The sequence below is a fragment of the Rattus norvegicus genome, chromosome X, assembly GCF_021556685.1.
Source record: "Rattus norvegicus strain SHRSP/BbbUtx chromosome X, alternate assembly SHRSP_T2T, whole genome shotgun sequence".
Taxonomy (NCBI): Eukaryota; Metazoa; Chordata; class Mammalia; order Rodentia; family Muridae; genus Rattus; species Rattus norvegicus.
In genome coordinates, this window is record NC_141554.1 from 75703512 (window position 1) to 75729043 (window position 25532).

At 41.6% G+C, this 25532-nt stretch overlaps 1 protein-coding gene across 4 annotated transcripts in view; it reads right to left on the minus strand.

Moving 5' to 3' along the window:
* The window catches only part of Phka1 (phosphorylase kinase regulatory subunit alpha 1), a 138569-nt gene that overhangs the window by 99047 nt on the left and 13990 nt on the right, over nt 1–25532 (minus strand). For all 4 annotated transcript variants that reach the window (XM_087600652.1, XM_087600651.1, XM_087600650.1 and 1 more), the window contains exons 6-8: nt 20353–20433; nt 17404–17502; nt 15656–15802 (exon numbers count right to left, since the gene is read on the minus strand). In XM_087600652.1, the coding sequence (XP_087456778.1) occupies nt 15656–15802; nt 17404–17502; nt 20353–20433 (327 nt within the window). The remainder of the gene's footprint in view (nt 1–15655; nt 15803–17403; nt 17503–20352; nt 20434–25532) is intronic.

Here is a 25532-nt window from a genome sequence, read left to right on the forward strand (position 1 = left end):
CAATCAAAAGTCAACAAAAAAGATAAGGAAGGACAAGTCATATTCATCAAAGGAAAAATCCACCAAGATGAACTCTCAATCCTAAATATCTATGCTTCAAATGCAAGGGCACCTACATTCATAAAAGAAACCTTACTAAAGCACAAAGCACACATTGCACATCACACAATAATTGTAGGAGATTTCAACACCTCACTCTCATCAATGGGCAGATCATGGAAACAGAAAATAAACAGAGACATAGAGAAACTAACAGAAGTTATGAATCAAATGGATTTAACAGATATTTATAGATCATTTCATCCTAAAACAAAAAGATATGCCTTCTTCTCAGCACCTCATGGTACCTTCTCCAAAATTGACCATATAATTGGTCACAAAAGAGGACTCAAAAGATACAGGAAGATAGAAATAATCCCATGCATCCTACCAGATCACTACGGACTAAGCCTGGTCTTCAATAATAACAATAATGACAGAGGGGGGACATATACATGGAAGTTGAACAACGCTCTACTTAATGACAACTTGGTCAAGGAAGAAATAAAGAAATAAATTAAAGACTTTGTAGAAATGAAAATGAAGATACAACATACCCAAACTTATGGGACATAATTAAAGCATTGCTAAGAGGAAAACTCATAGCTCTGAGTGCCTGCAAAAAGAAACAGGAGAGAGCATATGTCAGCAGCTTGACAGCACACCTAAAAGTTCTAGAGCAAAAAAGAAATAAATAAACCCAAGAGGAGTAGAAGGCAGGAAATAATCAAACCAGGGCTGAAATCAACCAAGTAGAAACAAAAAGGACTATATAAAGAATCAACAAAAGCAGGAGCTGGTTCTTTGAGAAAATCAACAAGATAAATAAGCCCTTACTTAGCCAGACTAACTAGAGGTCACAGAGAGTGTATCCAAATTAACAAAATCAGAAATAAAAAGGGAGACAAAACAACAGAATCTGAGGAAATAAAAAAAAATCATCAGATCCTAGTTCCTAGTACGAAAGCCTATATTCAACAAAACTGTAAGGAGGAAATGAACACTTTTCTAGACAGATTCCAGGTACCAAAGTTAAATCAGGAACAAATAAACCATCTAAACAACCCCATAACTTCTAAAGAAATAGAAGCAGTTGTTCAGAGTCTTCCAACCAAAAAGAGCCCAGGACCAGATGGGTTCAGTGCAGAATTCTATCAGACCTTCATAAAACACCTCATACTAATATTGTCCAAACTATTCCACAAAATAGAAACAGACTGATCACTACCAAATTCCTTCTATGAAGCCACAATTACCTTTATACCTAAACCATACAAAGACCCAACAAAATAACAGAACTTCAAACAAATTTCCCTTATGAATATTGATGCAAAAATAATCAATAAAATTCTTGCAAACTGAATATAAGAACACATCAAAACTGCTGGGAGCGATGCCCTTTAAGCCCTCCAATGCTGATATTATTATTATGGTTAGAATTAAGCATGACTGGGTTCATGGAAAATAAGATGCGTCAAGATACCCAATGTGATGACCAACATCCAGCTGACTAATAGATATGACAAACCTGTGACTTTTCTGACAACCTGTCAACATCAGCCTACTCCCTGACCACACGAATATTGTGTCCTTGCCCTGCGTAAATGTTTCTTATTTCCCCCCTCCCTCTGGTACCCCTGTTATGGTATAAATTCAGCCTTGGAGAAAAATAAAATTGTTGACTTGATCAGATTCTTGTCTCAGCATCCTTCTTCGTGTCTCCTGTCCCCCATTCTCTTCCAGGTACTCTGGACCCTTCGCTTACAAATGGCGCCCAAAGTGGGACTGTTAGGGGGTCTCCTGGAGGAGAACGTCGTCCCCCGTGAATAGGCAGGCCTGTCTTCCTTGTTTGTAGGAGCCTTTGCTCCCCCTTGGAGCTTTTGCTCCCCCTCGGAGCCTTTGCTCCCCCGCTTCTGGCAACCATGGACCGCCTGACCTTGGTTCAGAGGCTTGGCGTGTGTTTCTCCCCGGACGACACAGATCTCAGTGGTAAGTGATGGGACAAGCATTCTACAGTCAGCTTTTGTGACAAGACTCAGGGAGTCACTCAAGACGTGAAGAATAGGGTTTTAAAAAAAAGGAAAAAAGAAAAAAGAAAAAAAAGAAAAGAAAAAATATTTAAAGAAATTCTTAGATTTTGTAGGAAATATTTGTCCATAGTTCCCCCAAGAGTGAACAATTGACACAAAAGATAGTGCAGAATTAGTGATTGTTTTATGAGCCAGCTAACCTTGTTGCTGAAGTCTGCCCTCTGTAATGAATAAAAGTTGTGTGCTTTTTTGGGTTTGAGGTTGCCTCTCCCTGCGTGGATGAACAACCCCACGTACGTGCATTAAAACCTTATACCCTCATGCTATTGCAGTGGTCGCTTTGTCAATCTGTGCTCTGTGGGTGGCACTACTGAGGTAAGGCCACTATGGGGTCTTAAAACATTTTGGTGCACCTGCCAGGAACTGTCCATTCCCCAGACTACAATTGACAAGGAGATTGGACAGCTTGAGAAAATCTGTGTTTTGTATTCTGTGTTACTTTCTGTTTTGTCTCTGTGTCATGTCTTGTCTTTGTTTCATGTTGTCTTGTCTGCTGTCTGAAGGGTTTGAGTCTCCCTGGAGAGGGGTTAGAGTCCCCTTGGTGGTTGTTGTGGATCCTGTGAGGGGCTTATGGCTGTAACAGGCAGACATGCTAGTTGTCACAGGCCACAGGCCCTAGAGGATGCTCTAGGAGGAGAAAGGAATCTAGAGGACAGAGGTGGGAGGTGGGATCAGAGATGGTCCACCTCATCCCGGAAGCAGCTAATGTTAAGCTGCAGTTTTGGCCAGGTACTGAAAGGTATCAGGCATCTGTTAGTATGACTTGTCTTGGTCTTGTTTGTCTAGTTTGTTTTCTGTGATATTGTCATGTGTTTTTGACTTTTGTTTCATTTTTGGACTTGGACTGACGACTATGTTTGAAATCATGGACTGATGACTGTGTTTAAAATCATAGAACTGTTTTGTTTGTCAAGGAATTTTACTTGGTCCTCTTGGTGCTTAACTTGGAAATAATTTTCTTGAGAGAAATTGTTTTCTGCCAGGGAGCCTGCCTTATCTGCTGGCCCTATTCCAAGAGAGGAGTCGGTATCCAGCGTTAAGTCACCTTCCCGGTTAGTCATCACTGACATAGAGAGTGCCTCTGATCCTATCCCCACAGCAGTCAGTTCCTGCCCCCGTGGTCGAAATTCCCCAGGTTGGGGGACAGGGGAGCCCCTAAGGTAGTTTCAGAAAGAGTCTGTAGCAGACTGCCAGGAACTTTGTTTTGCCAGACAGAACAGGCTTTACTCTAGGATGACAACAGGAGAAAGTCTTGGCACCGGCTCTTCAGCTTACTCCACTGGAGGCTGTGGCCAAGGTCAGGATCAATGTTTTCTTTTCCATGGCCCTCTGACCCAGTGAGACAGCTTGGTGAAGGGCTACTACTGCAGTCCTGGTATTCAGAGGCACGGGAGAGATATACTTCTATTAAAGATCAGAATTCCAGTGTTAGCAATCTCTTTATTGGATGTAAGAGGCAGGAAGCCCCGCGCAACTGTGGACTCCTGCCTCAGGAATGGCAGCAGAAAGAGTCCTTATAGCCAGTTATCTCTAATTATAGCTTACTGTCTGATGCCCGAGGCTTCAGTCAGATAACACCCCCCCCCCGGGCAACCCCCCCTTCGATTCTCAGATGCTATTTTCTCCTGGTCTTTTGGCTCAAGGTCGCCAGGCATGTCTGACAGCCTGGAAGAAACTCCCCCGCTAAAGCAGACGAACCATACAACTCTTTTGTCAGCTGCTTGACATCTAGCACCCAGGTCCTAACCATCTCTCCATCCTTTTGTTATTAATTCATACTGAAAGCCTAGTGTCCTTCAGAGGCTGGGTCTCTTGAGAGGCAGAGCCACTGAGCTGACACTGAAGGGAGGTACTCCTTAAGTAAAATCTAACTCCAGAGAGACAGCTGGTAACAGACCACTGCCCCTCTGTTCGACTTTCTGTTTCACAGGCACAAAGCTTGCACTCATTTTTGCACTGGCCTTTTCATCCCAAGAAAGCTTCCTCGTTTGTTTAGCTGTGTGACTGAATGCTGTTTGTCACCTGATCTGGTTGTTCCACCAGCTCTCAGTGGGCCACCCCCTAGCTTTCTTGCCTGGCCCCTTTCCTCTGTTCTTAAGAATTTTATCACCTAATACACTGTGTTGTTTGACTTACAATACCTCCAGTCCTACTAATATGCATGTCCCAGATTCCCATTGTGAAGGTTCTAATTCTAAAACAAGGGGATGGTGTATCCCCCTAAATATTAAATTTACCTCCGTGGGTTGAAACCAGGATTGGACACGTGGATATACTTGGGGTCTTAGAATGTTACAATCAGGTGCTGATACAGGGATTATATTTACCATTAAAATTGTTAAAAGAGCCTGTACATTCCTACTCCTCGGCTTCTGGGCACTGATCCAAAGAAGGAGCCCAGGAAGGCACTAAACACGGCACAGGGCACACGCAACTTCATTTACAGCCTGCACTCCACTGACAGGAGCTGCTTTCTCAAAGAACTGCACCGCTTCAAGTCCATTGCCATCGCACAGGAAGAATTGAAAGCTCTACCACCCATTCCAGGACAGCTGAGATATGTATTCTTCCACAATGGATTTGGATTAGGATTTGGCCTTTTAGATAATGCAATTATGATTGTTTCAGGAACCCAAATTGAATTGTCTATTTGATTTATTTCGAGAATTTAAAAAATGACAATCAACATGTTATTTTTCCTTCTATGTATCAACATATTATTTAACTTTCAGTTATTGATACTGTACTGTACTGAGTTGGGGTTTGCTTATTTCTGACATAACATGCATGGGATAGCTATTAATGTCTTTATTTTGTTTCTGATGGTTAAAATTCAATGCTGAGGTTTCTCCAAATTATTTAAGATATTTAATATCAGTTAAAATTGTAATTCCCTGCCTGGTGGCATCCCTTCTGTGATATTTCATGGTAAACATTTATAATCATATGAATTCATTCAATTTTTAAGCTTCCACATCTATCCAAAACAGAACAGTGTTTTAAGTATATCTGAATATTTTAATTTTGAACCACACTGTCTTTAAGAGTCAGAGGTTAATCAAAAAGAACAATTGTCTGGCCCTCCTTTTATGTAAACTGTATATGCGAACAAGTGTACTTATTTCTGGTTGGCTTTTTACCTTTAATTTCCCAACTTTGAACAATCACAGTGAATTCTGGTTTGTAAGAGAAAAGCAGTGCTTGGATACTTCCTGTGTCTTAGAACATGGTTAAAGAGAGATAAAAAAAAAGTCAGAGAAGGCTTGGAAAAGAGAAAATGAAAAAGAGGAAAAGCTAAGAACTGATATCAAAATTGGTTCTCCACCTCCCCTTGGTTGTCCACACTGCTTCCCTCCCTGTTGGGCCCCCTAGTAGGCCTTCTTTTGCTTATATCATTTGGCACTTGGACATTTAATCGTTTAACCAGCTTTGTTAAACAACAGGTAGATAATATAGCAGTTGTAGGGAGCGGCGGGGCAAAACAAAGATGGCGCCGACATCCAGCACCGTCTGAATGTAAACAACTTACCGAGCATGCGCAGGCTTGTCCCCTTGCTAGGGCAGCTGTATGATAATGAGGTGATCCGGTGCCCTCCTGTGGTGAACAACAGTACTGCGCATGCGGGGGGGGGTGTTTATACCTGGCGACATTCTGGCTGGGGCGGTACTATGCTAATGGGGTGGTTCATGCCGCGCCAATCTCTGGAGGACAAGTAGCTGGGATGACAGTGGGGTGATAGTGGGGTGACTCCTGCCCCGCCAATCCCTGAAAGAATATTAGCATACTGTTGTGTATATAAGGCGAGCGACTTTGCCGCTTGTCATCCCCGTATCAGCAATGAAGGTGTCCTGCAATAAAGGCTGTTGATAAGGATCCGACGGTGTTGCGTCTTCCTTGCCAGACGAGGTGGGTGCAACAAGCAGCAAAACCTATTCAGGTATATTATCATAGGCTAGTTATGGAGGATGCTTTGATGATGGCCAAGCTCATCTACACATCTCCTCCCAGCCCAGGAAAGGACATTTTTGTCCTTCAGCCAAATGAGGCCAACATTCTTTTCTGCCTGCTGTCCTGATGCCTTTGCTGAAACATCAATGAACTGTCACCCCTGTGTGCTGAGCTGGACAGTCAATGAAGGGTAAGAGAGCGATATATTCACAAATAAAGAAAGGGCCTAAGACAGGAGGGCTGCCATTAGTTGCTGCCTTATCCCATGACGGACCCTGGCCACAAGATTCTCTTGGCCATGTGACAAATATCACTCCAACCTAAGACTGACACAGTTCCCGAGGGGCTCATTCCAGGACAGCACAGTCATTTGACCACCTCTTCATTTGACTATAAGGAAGGGGGAGATGTTGGGAGCGATGCCCTTGAAGCTCTCCATTGTTGATAGTATTATTATGGTTAGAATTAAGCATGACTGGGTTCATGGAAAATCCCCAGCCAGCTGCAGAAGACTAATACAAATCTGGTGGTCAAAATGAATTATAATATGATGCGTCAAGATACCCAATGTGATGACCTGTAACCTTTCTGAAAAACCAACATCCAGCTGACTAATAGATATGACAAACCTGTGACTTTTCTGACAACCTGTCAACATCAGCCTACTCCCTGACCACACAAATATTGTGTCCTTGCCCTGCGTAAATGTCTCTTACTTTCCCTCTCCCTCTGTTACCCCTGTTATGGTATAAATTCAGTCTTGGAGAAAAATAAAATTGTCGCCTTGATCAGACTCTTGGCATCCTTCTTCGTGTTTCTTGTCCCCCATTCTCTTCCAGGTATCCCCAGACCCTTCCCATACAAAAACGACCATCCCTCATGATCAACAGGCTTCATTCAGGGATGCAGGGATGGTTTAATATATGGAAATCCATCAACACAATCCACTATGTAAACAAACTCAAAGATAAAAACCACATGTCATTTCATTAGATGCTGAGAAAACATTTGTCAAAATTCAACACCCCATTCATGATAAAAAGTCCTGGAAAGATCAGGAATTAAATGCCCATAACTAAACATAGTAAAAGCAATAAACAGCAAACCAGTAGATGACATCAAATTAAATGAAGAGAAACTTGAAGCAATCAAGTATAAAATTAAATCAAACATATTAGTAGCCTTCCTCTACACAAAAGAGAAACAGGCTGAGAAAGAAATTAGGGAAATGACAGCCTTCGCAATTAGTCCCAAATTATATAAAATATCTTGGTGTGATTTTAACCAAGCAAGTGAAAGATCGGTATGACAAAAATTTCAAGTCTCTGAAGAAAGAAATTGAAGCTCTCAGAACATGGAAAAAATTCCCATGCTCATGGATTGGCAGGATTAATATAGTAAAAATGGCCATTTTGCCAAAAGCAATCTGCAGATTCAATGCAATCCCCATCAAAATTCCAACTCAATTCTTCATAGAGTTAGAAAGAGCAAATTGCAAATCCATTTGGAATAAAAAAAAAAAAACCCAGGATAGCGAAAACTATCCTCAACAATAAAAGAACTTCTGGGGGAATCACTATCCCTGAACTCAAGCAGTATTACAGAGCAATAGTGATAAAAACTGCATGGTATTGGTACAGAGACAGACAGATAGACCAATGGAATAGAATTGAAGACCCAGAAATGAACCCACACACCTATGGTCACTTGATTTTTGACAAAGGAGCCAAAACCATCCAATGGAAAAAAGATAGCATTTTCAGCAAATGGTGCTGGTTCAACTGGAGGTCAACATGTAGAAGAATGCAGATTGATCCATGCTTATCACCCTGTACAAAGCTTAAGTCCAAGTGGATCAAGTACCTCCACATCAAACCAGAAACACTCAAACTAATAGAAAAAAGTGGGGAAGAGTCTTGAACACATGGGCACTGGAGAAAATTTCCTGAACAAATCACCAATGGCTTATGCTCTAAGATCAAGAATCGACAAATGGGACCTCATAAAACTGCAAAGCTTCTGTAAGGCAAAGGATACTGTCATTAGGACACAAGGACAACCAATAAATTTGGAAAAGATCTTTACTAATTCTACATCTGATAGAGGATTAATATCCAAAATATACAAAGAACTCAAAAAGTTAGACTCTAGAGAGCAAATAACCCTATTAAAAAAATGGAGTACAGAGCTAAACAAAAAATTCTCAGCTGAGGCATACTGAATGCAAAGAAACACCTAAAGAAATGTTCAACATCTTTAATCATCAGGGAAATGCAAATCAAAACAACCCTGAGATTCCACCTCACACCAGTCAGAATGGCTAAGATCAAAAACTCAGGTTACAGCAAATGCTGGCGAGAATGTGGAGAAAAAGGAACACTCCTCCATTGTTGGTGGGATTGCAGACTGGTACAACCATTCTGGAAATCAGTCTGGACGTTCCTCAGAAAATTGGACATTGAACTGCCTGAGGATCCAGCTATACCTCTCTTGGGCATATACCCAAAAGATGCCCCAACATACAACAAAGACACATGCTCCACTATGTTCATAGCAGCCTCATTTATAATAGCCAGAAGCTGGAAAGAACCCAGATGCCCTTCAACAGAGGAATGGATACAGAAAATGTGGTACATCTACACAATGGAGTATTACTCAGCTATCAAAAACAATGGCTTTATGAAATTCATAGGCAAATGGAGGGAACTGGAAAATATCATCCTCAGTGAGGTAACCCAATCATAGAAAAACACACATGGTACACATTCATTGATAAGTGGCTATTAGCCCAAATGCTCGAATTACCCTAGATGCACAGAACACATGAAACTCAAGAAGGATGACCAAATTGCGAATGCTTCACTCTTTCTTTAAAAGGGGAACGAGAATACCCTTGGCAGGGAATAGGGAGGCAAAGTTTAGAACAGAGGCAGAAGGAACACCCATTCAGAGCCTGCCCCACATGTGGCCCATACATATACAGCCACCCAATTAGACAAGATGGATGAAACAAAGAAGTGCAGGCAGACAGGAGCCGGATGTGGATCTCTCCTGAGAGACACACCCAGAATACAGCAAATGCATAGGCGAATGCCAGCAGCAAACTACTGAACTGAGAACGGGACCCCCGTTGAAGGAATCAGAGAAAGAACTGGAAGAGCTTGAAGGGGCTCGAGACCCCATATGAACAACAATGCCAAGCAACTAGAGCTTCCAGGGACTAAGCCACTACCTAAAGACTATACATGGACTGACCCTGGGCTCCAACCTCATAGGTAGCAATGAATAACCTAGTAAGAGCACCAGTGGAAGGGGAAGCCCTTGGTCCTGCCAAGACTGAACACCTAGTGAACGTGAATGTTGGGGGGAGGGCGATAATGGGGGGAGCATGGGGAGGGGAACATCCATATAGAAGGAGAGGGGGAGGGCTAGGGGGATGTTGGCCCGGAAACCGGGAAGGGGAATAACAATTGAAATGTAAATAAGAAATACTCAAGTTAATAAAGATGGAAAAATATTTAAAAAAACAAAGAATGGGGTTACCATCCCACAGTCAAAAACTCTGACCCAGAACTGTTCCTGTCTGAAAGAACTGAAGGGACAGAAGTGGAGAAGAGCATCAGTTAACGGAGGTCCAGTGACAGGCCCAAAGTGGGATCCAGCTAAAACCGAGGTCCCAAGACCTGAAACCATTACTGAGACTATGGGGCGCTCATAGAAGCTGCTGACCCCTCTGGTTGAATTAGGGAAAAGTTTCAAGATGCTGAGGAGGAGAGCAACCCTGTAGGAGGACCATCAGTCTCAATTAATCTGGACTCCTGAGATCTCTCAGACACTGTGGCACCAACCAGGCAGCATACACCAGCTGATATGAGTCCCCCAATAGATATATAGCAGAGGACAACTGAGTCTGGCCTCCATGAGAGAATATGCAGCTAACCATCAAGAAACTTGAGGCCCGGCTGTGCGTTGTGTATTGTGTACTGTGCTTTGTGCCTTGGCCTAGGTTTGAGTTGAAAGTATACTCGGGGATCCCATACAGGGTTGAGTTGAGAGTGTGCTCGGGGATCCCGTACAGGTTTGCACTCGGTGGGGGGGGGTGAATCCCCACCCAGATTTGAGTGCACTCGGGGGTGGATAAAGGACTCCCACCCCGTACAGGCGCCTGGGAGTAGATGCGGATTCCTACTGTTGTTTGTATTTTGTTTCTGTGTTTGGCGTTCTTTTTCTTTGCCATGGGGCAGACTGTGATAACCCCTTTGTCGTTGATGGTGGACCATTGGACCGATGTTAGGGCAAGTGGATACTTTGGAATTCTGTTGGGAGGTAGAATCAGATGATCCGTCTCATCCCAGAAGCAGCTAAGGTTAAGCTGCAGTCTGGGCAAGGTACTAAAGGTACCAGGCATCTGTGAAAATTGGTTATTGGATGCTTTGTCGTAGTCTTGCTTGTCTGGTTTGTTTTCTGTGGTATTGTCGAGTGTCTTTTGGGCTTTTGTTTCGTTTTTGAATTTGGACTGACGACTGTGTTTGAAATCTTGGATTGACGACTGTGTTTGAAATCATGAAACTGTTTGCTTTGTTCGTTGAAGAGTTTTACTTGGTCCCCTTAGTGCTTAGTGAGTAAGAAACTTAATTTTGTGGACCCCGCTCTAGTGGTGGTGTGTTGGTTGATAGCCAACACAATTTTTTGAAGCATAGTGTTTTATCTGTGCTTGTGCTCGCAGACCACACAGTAGGGGGAAGCGAAACTAGCTGCGGGAGCTGCTGCAGTGAGCATGGGGACTTTTCAGTCTCACCCAATTTTTCTGGCTCTTCAAGAGCTGTTTAAAAGAAAAAGGCTTAGGATAAAAAGAAACTCTATAGAGAGATTTCTTAGTAAATTGCTACACCTTAGTTCGCTATCTCTAGAAATCTCACGGTGGATAGCTGTGATAAGCTGGGAAAGATTTAAATTTTGCTTGGGAGCAAGAAACCTTAAAGGGACAGGCTACATTAGAAATGCTACAGGAGGAACGATCTGAAAAGGCTGATTGTGAGGCGGGGGAAGACTCTAAAGAACACAAGAACAAGAAAGGAATTTCTGCCTTTAGTGGCCTGACCTTCAACATTTGCTCACAGAAGGAGAGCGCTCATTAAGAAAAGTTCTTTAAGGAAGCCTGCCTTATCTGCTGGCCTTATTCCAAGGGAGGAGTCAGTCTCCAGCATTAAATGGAGAGTGCCATCATTGACATGGAGAGTGCCTTTGATCCTATCCCCACAGCAGCCAGTTCCTGCCCCTGTGGTCGAAATGCCCCAGGTTGGGGGGGGGGGGGCAGAGAAGCCCCTAACATAGTTTCAAAAAATCTACAACAAACTGTGAAAAACTTTGTTTTGCCAGTCAAAATTTAGAATTCAGGCTTTGGCTGTGGCCAAGGTCAGGATTAATGTTTTCTTTTCCATGGGCCTTTAACCCAGTGAGACAGTTTGGTAAAGGGCTGCTACTGAGGTACTGATAGTCCCAGGTGAACTGGTTACAATTCTTTTGTCAGCCACCTGGCATCTAGCACCCAGGTTCTAACCATCTCTCCATCCTGTTGTTATTAGTTGTTACTAGAAGCCTAGTGTCATTTGGAGGCCAGTTCTCTTGAGAGGCAAAGCCACCAAGCCGACACTGAAGAGAGATACTCCTTGAGGGAAAATCTAAGTCTAGAGAGATAGTCGATAACAGATCAGCTGCCTCTGCTCACCTTTCTGTTTCATAGACAAAGCTTGTGCTTATTTGTACAAGGCCTTTTTGTCCCAAGAAAGCCTCCTGGCTTAGCTGTGTGACTAAATGCTATTTGCCCTCTTCAGTAGACCTCTATTCTCAAGATTCTCTTGTTTTCTCACCATCCCATTTGAGATACTTGTTAGTAACTGTTACAGGTCTTCTTTACCACTGAGGAAAGACGGAATCCTGCTAGAGGCCAGAAAGAATGTTCCAGACACGGATGGAAGGCCCTCACATCTGCCTGTTGACTTCAATACCCCTGAAGGTAGGGAGTGCTCCGGGTCTGCCCCCAGGCTCCAAGGGTGGGTCTCTGAGGGGCTGGAAAACGCCCCACCAATCTGGCTAAGATAAAGAAAGGATATGAAGAAAAAGTTACAAAAATTTAAAGGGTTAAGCTAAGTTGCTGAGAGTTAGTATAAGTTACAGAGAAAGTAAGGTTAAAAGAGAAAAAAAGGTAAAAAGAGCAGAAAGCTAGAAAAAAAAGAGACAAAAAGAAGAGGAAGTTAGAGAGCTAAAGAGAGATAAAAGACAAGAGAGGAACATATACTGGCCACAGTAGTTAGGGAACCTAGAAAGATAGTACCTGGCAACAGAAGAGAATTCCTGGCTAAAGATCAGTGTGCCTAATGCAAAGAAAAAGGACACTGGGTCAGGGACTGCCCAAGAAAGAACAAGAGGAGCCACTGGAGAGCTTCTTGGTCCTAGAATGCCGGCTATGTACAGAGATAGAAGGGAAGTGTGGATACAGGGACCCAATGCTCTGTGCTCCTATGCCCCCCCCAGTGGGCCAATATCCAAAGACCTTGAATACAAGGGGCTACTGGCAACGAACAATACTTATGGACTGCCCGAAGAACAGTGGCGTGGGCCGGGTAACCCACTAGTTCATGGTCATCCCTGACTGCCCCTATCCCTTGCTCATGAGAAAATTGCTCTCCAAAATGGCTTGCATGGGCTGAAATGGCTGGGTGAGGCCATGTGTATGCATATCTGCAGACTGTGTATGTGGAGCTTAAGACCTGTCTCAGTGCACCAGTACCTGATGCTGGGAGATGTTTGTGTGTGGCTTAGTGCCGTTCTGCCTGGAACACATCATTCCTGCTAGCCGGGCTCTGACAATTATCACCCAATCCAGGACTTAAACTGCAGTAGAGTGGCTGATGTTTTGCCTTTAAATGAAATGTCCCAGAGGATGGGATCACTGATCAGCTGACATGGATTAGATTCTCCACCTGTTGGGGGCAATCTGGTCACCTTGCTGCCCAATCCTGACCTGGAGCCACCACAGCACGAGTGTCAAGCACTGACAGAAGCCCATGGGTGGAGGAAAGACCTCTGCGACTGGCTGATTGACCCCTGCTGAAAGCCGAGGACCTTGTCCACAGACGGGAACAGTTCTCTTCATGAATGAAGGTCAGAGACAAGTGGGTGCTGCCATGGTGGACAACACGACGTCATCTGGGATGGCTGAACTTCTGCCCCCCAGCACATCAGCGCTGCAGATGCCTTTACCATCTCTTGGATGCCCTGGTGAAGCCAACAACTGCAAGAGATGGCCTCGGTAGTCATCAAGAAGATATTGGAAGAAATCTTCCCCAGGTCTAAAAAGCCCAAGGTAATCTGGTCAGACAACGGCCCTACTTTCGTTGCCAAGGTAAGCCAGGGTGTGGCCAAGTATTTAGAGGTCGATTGGAAATTACATTATATTTACAGACCTCAAAGTTCAAGACAGGTAGAGTAAATAAATAAAACTCTAAAAGAGACCCTGACCAAATTAAATTGACCATGGAGACTGGCACAGACTGGGTGGCACTCCTTCCCTCTTGCTCTCTTCAGAGCAAGAAATACCCCTTCCAGATTCAGCTTTACCCCCTTTGAGATCTTATATGGGGTCTCAGCTCCCCTGACTGTATTAGATGATGTTACTGAACCAACATGTCATAGTAATGATTTATATGCCAGGCTAAAAGACCTACAGGTGATACAGAAAGAAGTCTGCTCACAGCTGACAGCAGCCTATGCCCGGGGACCCCTGAGACATCTCATCAGTTCCAGGTCGGAGACTGCAGCTACACTGAGCCCAGACACTCGAGCCTCGCTGGAAAGGACCATACCTGGTACTGCTGACCACCCTGACAGCCGTCAATTCTCAGCCCTCACCAGCCGTGTACTAGCTGTTGGGGCTGAGAGCCGGGACCTAGAGGGACACTCAGCATGTTTGCCCTGGGTTCCATCGGGATAGGTGTGGGGATAGGCTTGATTTCTATTACAAATGATGTAACATTACATATGTTAGTACTCCTAATACTTCTTGGGACTGTGCTTCAGGGATCACAATCTGTATAAGTTTAAAAGTTCTAAAAGCTAGTCATGACCTTGGTGTATAGGCTTAGATAGTGTCCAGATTAGAATCCTGATACTAAAGACAACAATACCAAGCTGTTATGCCAGATGAAGCTGAGTTCTCCATGTAGTTCTAAGATTAGAACTACTCACAACAAGTAGATGGGAATGAAGAGTTAAATTTTACAAAGTCCGGATCTGGAGCCGCCCCCTCCCTTTCCTTCACTCCCTGAGGATGGGTCATCCCCCTGCTGAGTGAGATGAGTCACCCTACCCACATTGCTGAGATACTAGATTGCACGTATGCTTTGCTGATGTAACTCCACGCCAAAAGTAACTGTGCACCATTTGAATCAGCCAATCGTGTGTAACCGTGCGAAATCCCCTGGCTTTCCCTATATAAACCCCTGCCTTTAGAGGCTCGTGGTCGGCTCCTCTATCTCCTGCGTGAGATGCGTGTCGGCCTGAGACCTCGGTGTCGGCCCGAGATCTCATTAATAAAACTACCTCTTGCTGTTACAAAAAAAAAAAGAAACTTGAGGCCCCAAAGAGTGGGGAGGCCTGGTGGGGTGGTGATATCCTCTTGGAAACAGGGTGGGGAGGGTGGTGGTGGGAGGAGGAATGGGATGAGGATCAGTTGGATGGAGGACTGGGAGGAGGATAATGACTGGAGTATAAAAAAGATATAATAATAATGATAATAATAATAATAATAATGATAATAATAATAAAAGAGTCACTTTCTAGTCTATATTTCAGTTTTACTACCATATCATTTTTGACAGTTTAAATTTACTTTTTGTTCCACATAATTTCATGAGATTGGGCAAACAGTCATTGTCTACGAGGGTAATTGTTGCCTCATGCTCAAAATTCTCCAGAACTACATCTTTATTGATAATTTTCCCTCTAACTTCTTTTAATCAATTGTTTTCTTCACTGTTTTTTTCTTTTTCAGACTGTCACATACATGGAATTGTACAGTACGTATAACCTCTGTGAACTGTTCTTAGCTCTTAGCAAAATACACTTGATCATTCATACTCAGACCTTACTAGCTTGTTCTCTTTCACTGCTGAGTAATAAATATTCAAGGGGATATAGTAAAAATAATGTTTCTTAGTTGAAAGTTGTTTCCAGACTTTTGCAATTATGGCTGAAGCTGCTATAAACAGTTGTGAACTTATACAGTGTGAGTATATACTATCATTTTTCGGAAGATACTGAGGAATAAGGATGCTTGTTGAATCACACATTACAAATATGTTTAAATTCCTAGGAAAATACCAACTGTTTTCCTAAGTGGATGTACCATTTCCAACAGTCGTAACTGCAGAAGCTTTTGAGAGTTTTGTAAAATACTTCTTACAAGAGTATAACCTGGGAAAGGACCCTGGCATATGCAATACTCAAGGGTCCTAAAGGCACTAATCTCCCTTTAAAGTCACAGCTCTGAAGAGAAGGAAGCCACAGGTGGACATACCTGAAGTTTGGTGATGATCTCCTGTTTGGTGATCTCCACCAAATGACTGTCCTCTACAGCAAAGGCTGGGAAAGAGACCACTGACAGCAGACTGGCATCAACTTCTTTCGATGTTGAAGCCCTGGGCAGTAGTGAATTCAGGATCGACTAAGAGAAAGGCAATAAGTAAAGGTAAGAAATAGCGTTTGTTACTAAATACCTTGGCTACAAAGTGAACTTTGGTTCCAAATGATGTATGTGGAACAAAATCTATCCGAAGAATAACCCAAACTTTATTAAATAGTGAGACTCTTTTTTTTTAAAGATTTATTCATTTATTTATATAAGTACACTGTAGCTGTCTTCAGACACACCAGAAGAGGGCATCGGATCTCTTTACAGATGGTTGTGAGCCACCATGTGGTTGCTGGGAATTGAACTCATGACCTCTGGAAGAGCAGTTGGGTGCTCTTAACAGCTGAGCCATCTCTCCAGCCCAAATAGTGAGACTCTTAAAGAAGTAGCTTGCTTAGTATGGCATGTCTTTCCTTAATCCTGATTCAGTGTTTCACCATGCTGATTGGAGAATGCTTATAGATAAAGGCTCTAACATCTGTGGGATGCACAGTTCTGTTGGTTCCTAGTGCATATATATATATATATATATATATATATATATATACACATATACATATATATATATATATATATATATCAGGCTAGAAAGATGATCCGTGGTTGGCTGTTCTTCTAGAGGATTGAGTAGTTCACAACTATCCATAATGCCAATATCTGTTTATGACTTCATGGGCACCAGGAATGAATGTGGTACAGGTATGCATTCAGGGAAAAAAATCCACGTGAATATACGTGAATAATATATGTGAAAATATACATGAATAATAAAAATTTTAAATAATAAAACTAAGACAAAATACAGCAGGTAGGCAGAGTAGGGAAGGAGAGATATGCCTCTGAGATATTTTCAGAATAATTTTCAGCAAGTGTGGAAGATAATAGGCTTCATTATATTTTCCGACTTTGCACTTGGTTCCTATTCACTGTCCATCCTCTCCCTGCCCCCGCATTCGTCCACTAGTCTTCTCCCTAGCCACAAAAGCTCGCCCTTCTTCTCCCGTGACATACTTTATCCACAGAAAACATTTTCAAAACTAGAAGTTTAATTTATATTCACTAGGATATCAGAGGACATAATCAGGGTCTGAAGAAGGGGAGAAATTTCATATGCCAGGGAAAAGAAACTTTCAATATAGGCAGCAATTATAAACAACACTAAGAATGGAATTTTACCATGGACCTGTCCAGCACCATGTCTGCCTGCGGAGTACTATGCTTCCTACCATGATGATTATGGATTGAACCTCTGAACTGTAAGCGAGTCCCAATTAAATGGTGTCCTTTACAAGACTTGCCTTGTTCATGTGTCTCTTCACAGCAATGGAAACCCTAACTAAGATACCCATAATCTATCTCATAGCTCATGCTATTCCAGGTTTATCTGACTATAGAATTCTTGATAAAGATTTCTGATCACATGGGAATAATCACAAGATGGGCTGCTCTCTTTAAGCTAAAGCCTATGCTAAGTCTGACTCTGAGCAAGAATAAAATTTGCGGGGGCTGGGGATTTACCTCAGTGGTAGGGTGCTTGCCTAGCACGCGCAAGGCCCTGGGTTCGGTCCCCAGCTCCGGAAAAAAGGAAAAAAAAAGAATAAAATTTGCTATGACATGGTCCAGTCCTTCTTTACCTGGCAGTGTTGTACTTCGTCAGCCAGGACATGGATAACTGATTGCGGCCCACCTTTCACACCAAACAAGTCTAATTCATCTAGTGCTTCCAGGGCTGCCTGTAAGAAGGAATGGAAGAAAGGATTTCAGTGGATTAGTATATGCGAGGCACTGGATTCAAATCCCAGAACTGAAAAAAAAGAAAGAAAATCAAGAATGAGATATATTATACATATTTTTCTTCCTAGTAAATAAATGTTGCATGATGTTGCTTTTGAATGTATTTGATGAAACAGAAAATAAAATAACACTCTTTGTTCCTAGGAGCCTGTGATTTGTACTTTGACTCCCATACTGCCCAGGGAAAATTAGAACAGAGTTTGTATCACTATCCAGTCAAGCAGCTCTCCTACTCTCAGGCAACCCCAACAACCAGGGTCAGTTCTACTCTGTTGCTCAGGCAAAGTGCAGGTCGCCTCTCCTGGGTGTTGTACCTGCTGAGGGAAATGGCCAGTTTCTCCCAAGCATTAATTTCTTGATGTAGAATCAGTGGCTTAAAGTATGTGAACAATTTTTGAGACATAATGCTAAACTGCTTTTTATGCACATTATTCCAATGTAACTCATCACTTGTGGTATATGACAATATTCTTAATATAAGGAATGTAAATTTTCTCCATATATCTATTCATCTACCTATCTAAGACATGGTTTCTCTGTATAGCCCTGGCCATCCTGGAACTTGATCTGTAGTCCAAGCTGGCCTAGAACCCAGAGATCTACTTGCCTCTGCTTCATGATGATGGGATTAAAGGCTTGAGCCACCACCTCCCCATATCTACATTGATTTTAGAAGGTGTTGGTTTTTATTCACTTGCATTAAACTGCCAAGAAGGTTAAATATTATCTTAAGTATATATTGATTATCTATAATTCCTTAATTATGAGGCCAACCTGACCTTGTCTTGAGAGAGTACGAAGCAGTTGTGGATGCTTCCCTGGAGAAATAACACCTAAACTGAGAAACCTAAAGGACAAGTAGAAGTTGACAGAGCACAAAATATACATTAACAGCAATAGGAAATTTAAGGCAGATAAAACTAGTAGACAGCACCTTAATGAACTAATCAGAGATAGGATCAATGGTAATGGGACCAAATTTATACCATGCATTTCCTGATGTTAGATGAGGGATACGGAAATGTTTTTGTGGTGGTCTCCCTAAAAACACATGTCAATCATGAAAAGATACTACACAAAATAAAAGTAGTTGTCTGTAGTACATAGAATAACCAGTTTGAAGTTGTATAGGAAAAGTAAAGGGGACATGGAGTGGTGTGGGAAGCTCGGAGTAGGGTGGCACACAGGTAATCCTCGGGAGGCAAAGGCAGGAGGATCTGTTCAAGGTGACCTCCAGAGGTAAGTACAGTGAGTTCAAGGCCACCATGGTCTATGAGAGACCTTACCACAAACAAACAAAAAATGTGTAGTAAGTATTAAAGGTACTCTACAGCAGTAGTAGAGTATGTAAGCACAAGACTCCAGCCTAAAGACCAAGCCAAACTAATCAATAAAACAAAAGTTACTCTGTATTTTTCAAAAATGCCAATGTCATAAAGGTCAAGAATTATAAAGTATTGCTCTAGATTGGCTGAGCCAAAAAAGATGTTATGACAAAATGTAACTTGTTACTCTGCTCTGGATACTGTGTCACAAGGCTTTTTATTTTATCATAAATGAAATTATTGGGATAATTTTTTAAAACTGAATAGATCCTGTGGTATGTATAATCACTTAGTTCCTGGTTTTGATGAACATACCATGGTCACAAGAGTCTTTGAGGAACTACACAATGAAGTGTTGAGTAGTAGTAGTTCATCATGTCTGTAGTTTGTGTATTTTCAACTAGCTTGAATTGTTCTTTTCTTTTTGATTTTTATATTTTACTTCTCCTAACTTGGTTTTAAACTTTCAGTATTAATATGATATGATAAGTATATATTGTATTTACTTCTTATAAAACATTCTGCATTTTTCCTGTTAAATACAAGTGCTGAGCCAGGCACACTTAACATAGTAATGTTTGAATTTACTCCTGCTGTCCTGCTTTATTTATTCTTACTCTTTCTAGAGAACATAAGAGCCAGTAGGCTGAAAAGACATGGCCAAGCGGAAAGGGGTGTTGGGAGCGACGCCCTTGAAGCTCTCCATTGTTGATGTTAGAATTAAGTATGACTAGGTTCATGGAAAATCCCCAGCCAGCTGCAGAAGACTAATACAAATCTGGTGGTCAAGAAAAATAATAATATGATAAAATTCTCCTGCTGACTAATAGATATGACAAACCTGTGACATTTTTAACATCCTGTCAATATCAGCCAATTCCCTGACCACACAAATACTGTGTCCTTGGCCTGTGTAAATGTTTCTTATTTCCCCCCTCCCTCTGTTACCCATGTTATGGTATAAATTCAACCTTGGGGAAAAATAAAATTGTTGCCTTGATCAGACTCTTGTCTTGGCGTCCTTCTTCACGTCTCTTGTCCCCCATTCTCTTCCAGGTACCCCCGGACCCTTCACTTACAAAGGGGATGATGACATGGGAGACAGAGAAGAGTACATGGGGTGGAGGACTGTGAGGTAGCTACCTGATACCAAGCTTGGGGAACTGGACTATTGGCAGGAAAAGAGTTTCCTTAGCTTATGCAATGGCAAAAATTGTGACTACTGTTTAAAGTTTGTTGTTCTTGTAAGATACATAGAGACATGCCACAAAAGCCATATGATATCAAATTTGAAACTCATAAAAAGTTTTTAATATATATTCATAGTTTCATGGAAGAATCTGAATTTTGTCTGTGGTTTAAAGAACAATTTGATGGGTCAACATGTATATTAAGATTTTATCTCTGACAAAGATAATTAAACTCCATTGACCAGACTTGATAAAAATAAGAAAGAAAATATACCTTGGCCATTCCAACTGAACTTGCATTCAATTCTGAGATGCCTTGGTTTGTCTTATCTCCGCGTTCCCATATCCCAAAGTCCTGGCAAAAAATAATCAAGTATAACTATAATAAAACAATAACTACTGAACATTCAAAAGATGTATAATTCTTGAATAAAAATATTAATAGCACCACATTTTCTACATACATATTCACACATGCATGCCTCTGCACTGGCTATTAAGGAGCAGATGATGACCTAAGTTAAATTGGGGCCTCTAAGAAGTTGGCCATCTCTTCAACACTTAATGAGGAAGTCTAAGAAATTTAACTCACATCATCTAGAAACACTTCTAAAGTTTTTCCCAAAGGAGATTCCCATAAAGTCTAGCGCATGGAGGCCAAATAGCAACAGGTATTTTCATGTCATACATACATTCTAATCTTAATCTCTTGGTACTTACAGAAATGGAGGAAATTCAAAAAATCATCAGATCCTACTACAAAAGCCTATACACAACAAAACTGGAAAATCTAGATAAAATGGATGGTTTTCTAGACAGATACCAGGTACCAAAGTTAAATCAGGATCAGATAACCATCTAAACAGTCCCATAACTCCTAAAGAAATAGAAGCAGTTATTAAGTCTCCCAAGCAAAAAAAGCCCAGGACCAGGTGAGTTTAGTGGAGAATTCTATCAAACCTTCATAGAAGACCTAATATCAATACTCTTCAAACTATTCCACAAAATAGAAACAGGAAGAACATTACCCAATTCCTTCTATGAAGCCACAATTCCTCTGATACCTAAACCACACAAGGAATCAACAAAGAAAGAGAACTTTAGACCAATTTCCTTTATGAATATCGATGTGAAAATACTCATTAAAATTCTTGCAAACTGAATCCAAGAACACATCAAAATGATCATCCATCAAGATCAAGTAGGCTTCATCCCAGGGATGCAGGGATGGTTCAATATATGGAAATCCATCAATGTAATCCACTATATAAACAAACTCAAAGAAAAAAAACCATGTGATCGTCTCATTAGATATTGAGAAAGCATTTGACAAAATTGAACACCCACCTCATGTTAAAAGCCTTGGAAAGATCAGGAATTTAAGGCCCATACCTAAAAGCAATATACAGCAAACCAGTAGCCAAGACCAAAGTAAATGGAGAAAAACTTGAAGCAATCCCACTAAAATCAAGGACTAGACAAGGCTGCCCACTTTCTCCCTACTTATTCAATATAGTACTCGAAGTTCTAGCCAGAGCAATCAGACAACAAAGGGAGGTCAAAGGGATACAAATTGGAAAGGGAGAAGTCAAAATATCATTATTTGCAGATTATATGATAGCATACTTAAGTGATCACAAAAGTTCCACCAGAGAACTACTAAGCCTGATAAACAACTTCAGCAAAGTGCCTGAATATAAAATTAACTCAAACAAATCAGTTGCCTTCCTCTACTCAAAGGATAAACAGGCTGAGAAAGAAATTAGGAAAACAACTCCCTTCACAATAACCACAGATAATATAAAATATCTTGGGGTAACTCTAACCAAGCAAGTGAGAGATCTGTATGATAAGAACTTCAAGTCTCTCAAGAAAGTAATTGAAGAAGATCTCAGAAAATGAAGAGATCTCTCATGCTCATAGATTGGCAGAATTAACATAGTAAAAATGGCCATCTACCAAACACAATCTACATATTTAATGCAATCCCCATCAAAATCCCAACACAATTCTTCAAAGACATGAAAAGAGCAATCTCAAATTCATCTGGAAATGCAAAAACAAAAAACAAAAAACAAAACCAAACCCAAAAACCAAAAGCAAGCAAACAAACAAACAAAAAACAGAATAGCGAAAACAATTCATAACAATAAAAGAATTGCTGGGGGAATCACAATTCCTGACTTCAAGCTCTCCTATAGAGAAACAGTGATTAAAAACTGCATGGTATTGGTATAGAGACAGACAGGTTGATCAATGGAATAGAATTGAAGACCCAGAAATAAAACCACCCACTTACGCACACTTAATCTTTGACAAAGAAGCCAAAAATATACAGTGGAAAAAAAGAAAGCATCTTCAATAAATGGTGCTGGTCTAACTGGCTGTCTGTATGTAGAAAATGAAAATAGATCCATATTTGTCACCTTGCACAAAGCTCAAGTCCAAATGGATCAAGGACCTCAACATAAAACCAGATACACTGAATTTAATAGAAGAGAAAGTAGGAAAGAGTCTTGAACTCATTAGCACAGGGGATATTTCCTAAACAGAACTGCAATGGCTCATGCTATAAGATCAAGAATTGATAAATGGGACGTCATAAAACTGGAGAGCTTCTGTAAGGCAAAGGACATAGTCAATAAGACAAATTGGCAATCTACAGATTGAGATAAAAATCTCCACTAACCCCACATCCAGTAGAGGACTAATATCCAAAATATCCAAAGAACTCAAGAAGCTAACCACTAAAAATAACCCAAACAACCCAATCAAAAAATGGGGTATAGAACGAAACAGAGAATTCACAACAGAGGAATCTCGAATGGCTGAGAAGCACCTAAAGCAATGTTCAAAGTTCTTACTGATCAGAGAAATGCAAATCAAAACAACCCTGAGATTCCACCTTATACCAATCAGAATGGCTAAGATCAAAGCCTCAGGTTGGCAAGGATGTGGTAAAAGAGGAACACTCCTCCATTGTTGGTAGATTGCAAAGTTGTACAACCATTCTGGTGATCAATTTGGGGGTTCCTCAGAAAATTGGAAATAGACCTACTTAAAGACCCAGAAATACCACTTTTGGGAATATACCCAAAAGATACCCCACCATGCCACAGAGGCATATGTTCCACTGTGTTCATAGCTGCTTTATTTGTGATAGTGAGAAGCTGGAAACAACCCAGTTGTCCCACAACAGAAGAATGGATACAGAAAATGTGGTTCATTTACACAATGGAATACTACTCAGCTATTAAGAACAAGGACATCTTGAGCTTTGCAGGCAAATGGATGGAACTAGAAAATATCATCCTGAGTGAGGTAACTCAGACCCAAAAGGACATGCACAATATGTCGTTACTAATAAGTGAATATTAGCCCAAAAAAGGTACAGAATACCCAGGATACAATCCACAGAACTCAAAAAGTTCAACAAGCTGAGGGGACACCTCAGTCCCACTTGGGAGGGAGAAGAAAGCAACCACAAGGGGGAGGGAGAGAGGGACAGGGGAGGAAAGAGGGATGGGGGTAGGAGGAGAGGGGAACATGATCTGGTATTGGGTGGGGGGAAGGGGTTGAAGCCCTGAGCACCAGCAGAAAGAATGGAAACAGGCGACCTCGGGAGGAAGGAGGTTGGGAGGACTCCCCCCCCCCCAGAATGAATCAGAGACCTGGTAAATGAGAGACTTTCAGGACTCAAAGGTGGTGACCCTAGATGAAATGCCCTACAATGGGGAAAGGGAACTTGTTGAGCCTATCTCTAGCAGAAAGACAGGGCATCAAGTGAGGGATGGGGTTGCTATACCACAGTCAAAACTCTGACCCATAATTCTTCTTATCTTAAAGAAATGCAGGGATGGAAATGGAGAAGAGTCTGAGGAAAAGAAGGTCCAGCAAAGTGGGATCCAGATCAAGGGGAGGCCCCAGACCTGACACCATTACTGAGGCTATGGGGCACTCAAAAAAAGGGAACTACCATGACTGCTCTTTAAAAGACCCAACAAGCATCTGAAAGAGTCAGATGCAGATATGTGCACCCAACCAATGGACAGAAGCTGCTGACCCCTGTGTTGAATTAGGGGAAAGCTGGAGGAAGCTGAGGAGGAGAGCAACCCTTAGGAGGGCCAGCAGTCTCCATTAATCTGAACCCCTGAGATCTCTCAGTCACTGGATCACCAACCAGGCAGCATACACCAGCTGAGATGAAGCCCCCAACACACATACAGCAGAGGACTCCGGGTCTGGGTTCAGTCAGAGAAGATGCACCTGACCCTCAAGAGACTGGAGACGCCAGGAAGTTTAGAGGTCTGGTGAGGTAGAGAGGGTGGGAACATCCTCATGGAGATGGAGGTGGGGTGGGGTGGGAGGAGGTATGGGATGTGGAACAGTTGGAGGATGAACAAAGAGGGGAATAAAATCTGGAGTCTAAAAATAAATAAATAAAAAATGTACAATACATGCATTATCTTTCTCAGTGCTTACTTTTAAAAAATGTGCTTTTTATTTTAATTTTATGTACATTGGTGCTTTGCTTGCATGTATGTCTGTGTGAAAGATCAGATTCCCTGGAACCGGAGTTTCAAACAGTCAAACAGTTGTGAGCTGCTGTGTGGGTGCTGGGAATTCAACCTGGGTTCTCTGGAAGTGCTCTTAACTATCAAGCCATCTCGCTACCCTTAATCTTTACATTTAACAGATGATGAAACTAAGTTACAAGAACAACAGCAAGTAACTCACCCAAGGTCATGTAGTTGATAAGTGTCAGAATCCAGAGTACATTCTAAGGAGTTCCACTCCAAAACCTACTCTTAGTCATAGCTATAAACATCCCCTTGGCAATATAAAAATAATTAAAATTAAACTAATAACTTTTTATTTTTAAAAAAACTTCAGGATTATAAAATTGCAAAAATAGTACAATGCGTCCCCTAATGCTTTTGACCTTGTTTTTGCCTAATGTTAATGTTGAACATAACCACAGTATAACTGTTAAAGCTAAGGACTCAGGTCAACTAAGCAACTGAGTTAACTATGGACTTCATGCCTGTACGTCCCGAGAGCTGGAATTGTAAGCATATACAACCATGCCTGACTAGTGCTTTTTCTACATTCCAAGATTCAACTGCATTCCTGCCATGTCTCCTTAGTGACTTCCAATCAATAGTGCTTTCTCATATCTTGTCCTTTGTGACCTTGACACTAAGTAAAAACTACTCAAAGTCAAATAGTTTGGTTATCACTAGCATTTCCCATTTTACTTTTCTCTTTTTAATTAATACATACTTTGAGAGCGTTCAATACAATATAAATATCACCAGGTAGGGTTGCTCCTGGTTGCAAACCTGAGATGAGACTCTATCTCAGAAAAACAACAGGATGATCATGCAAATACAGTGCTTCTCCTTAGACAACCAGCCACCGATCCAGCATTCTGCCTTAACTGCTTACAGCAAG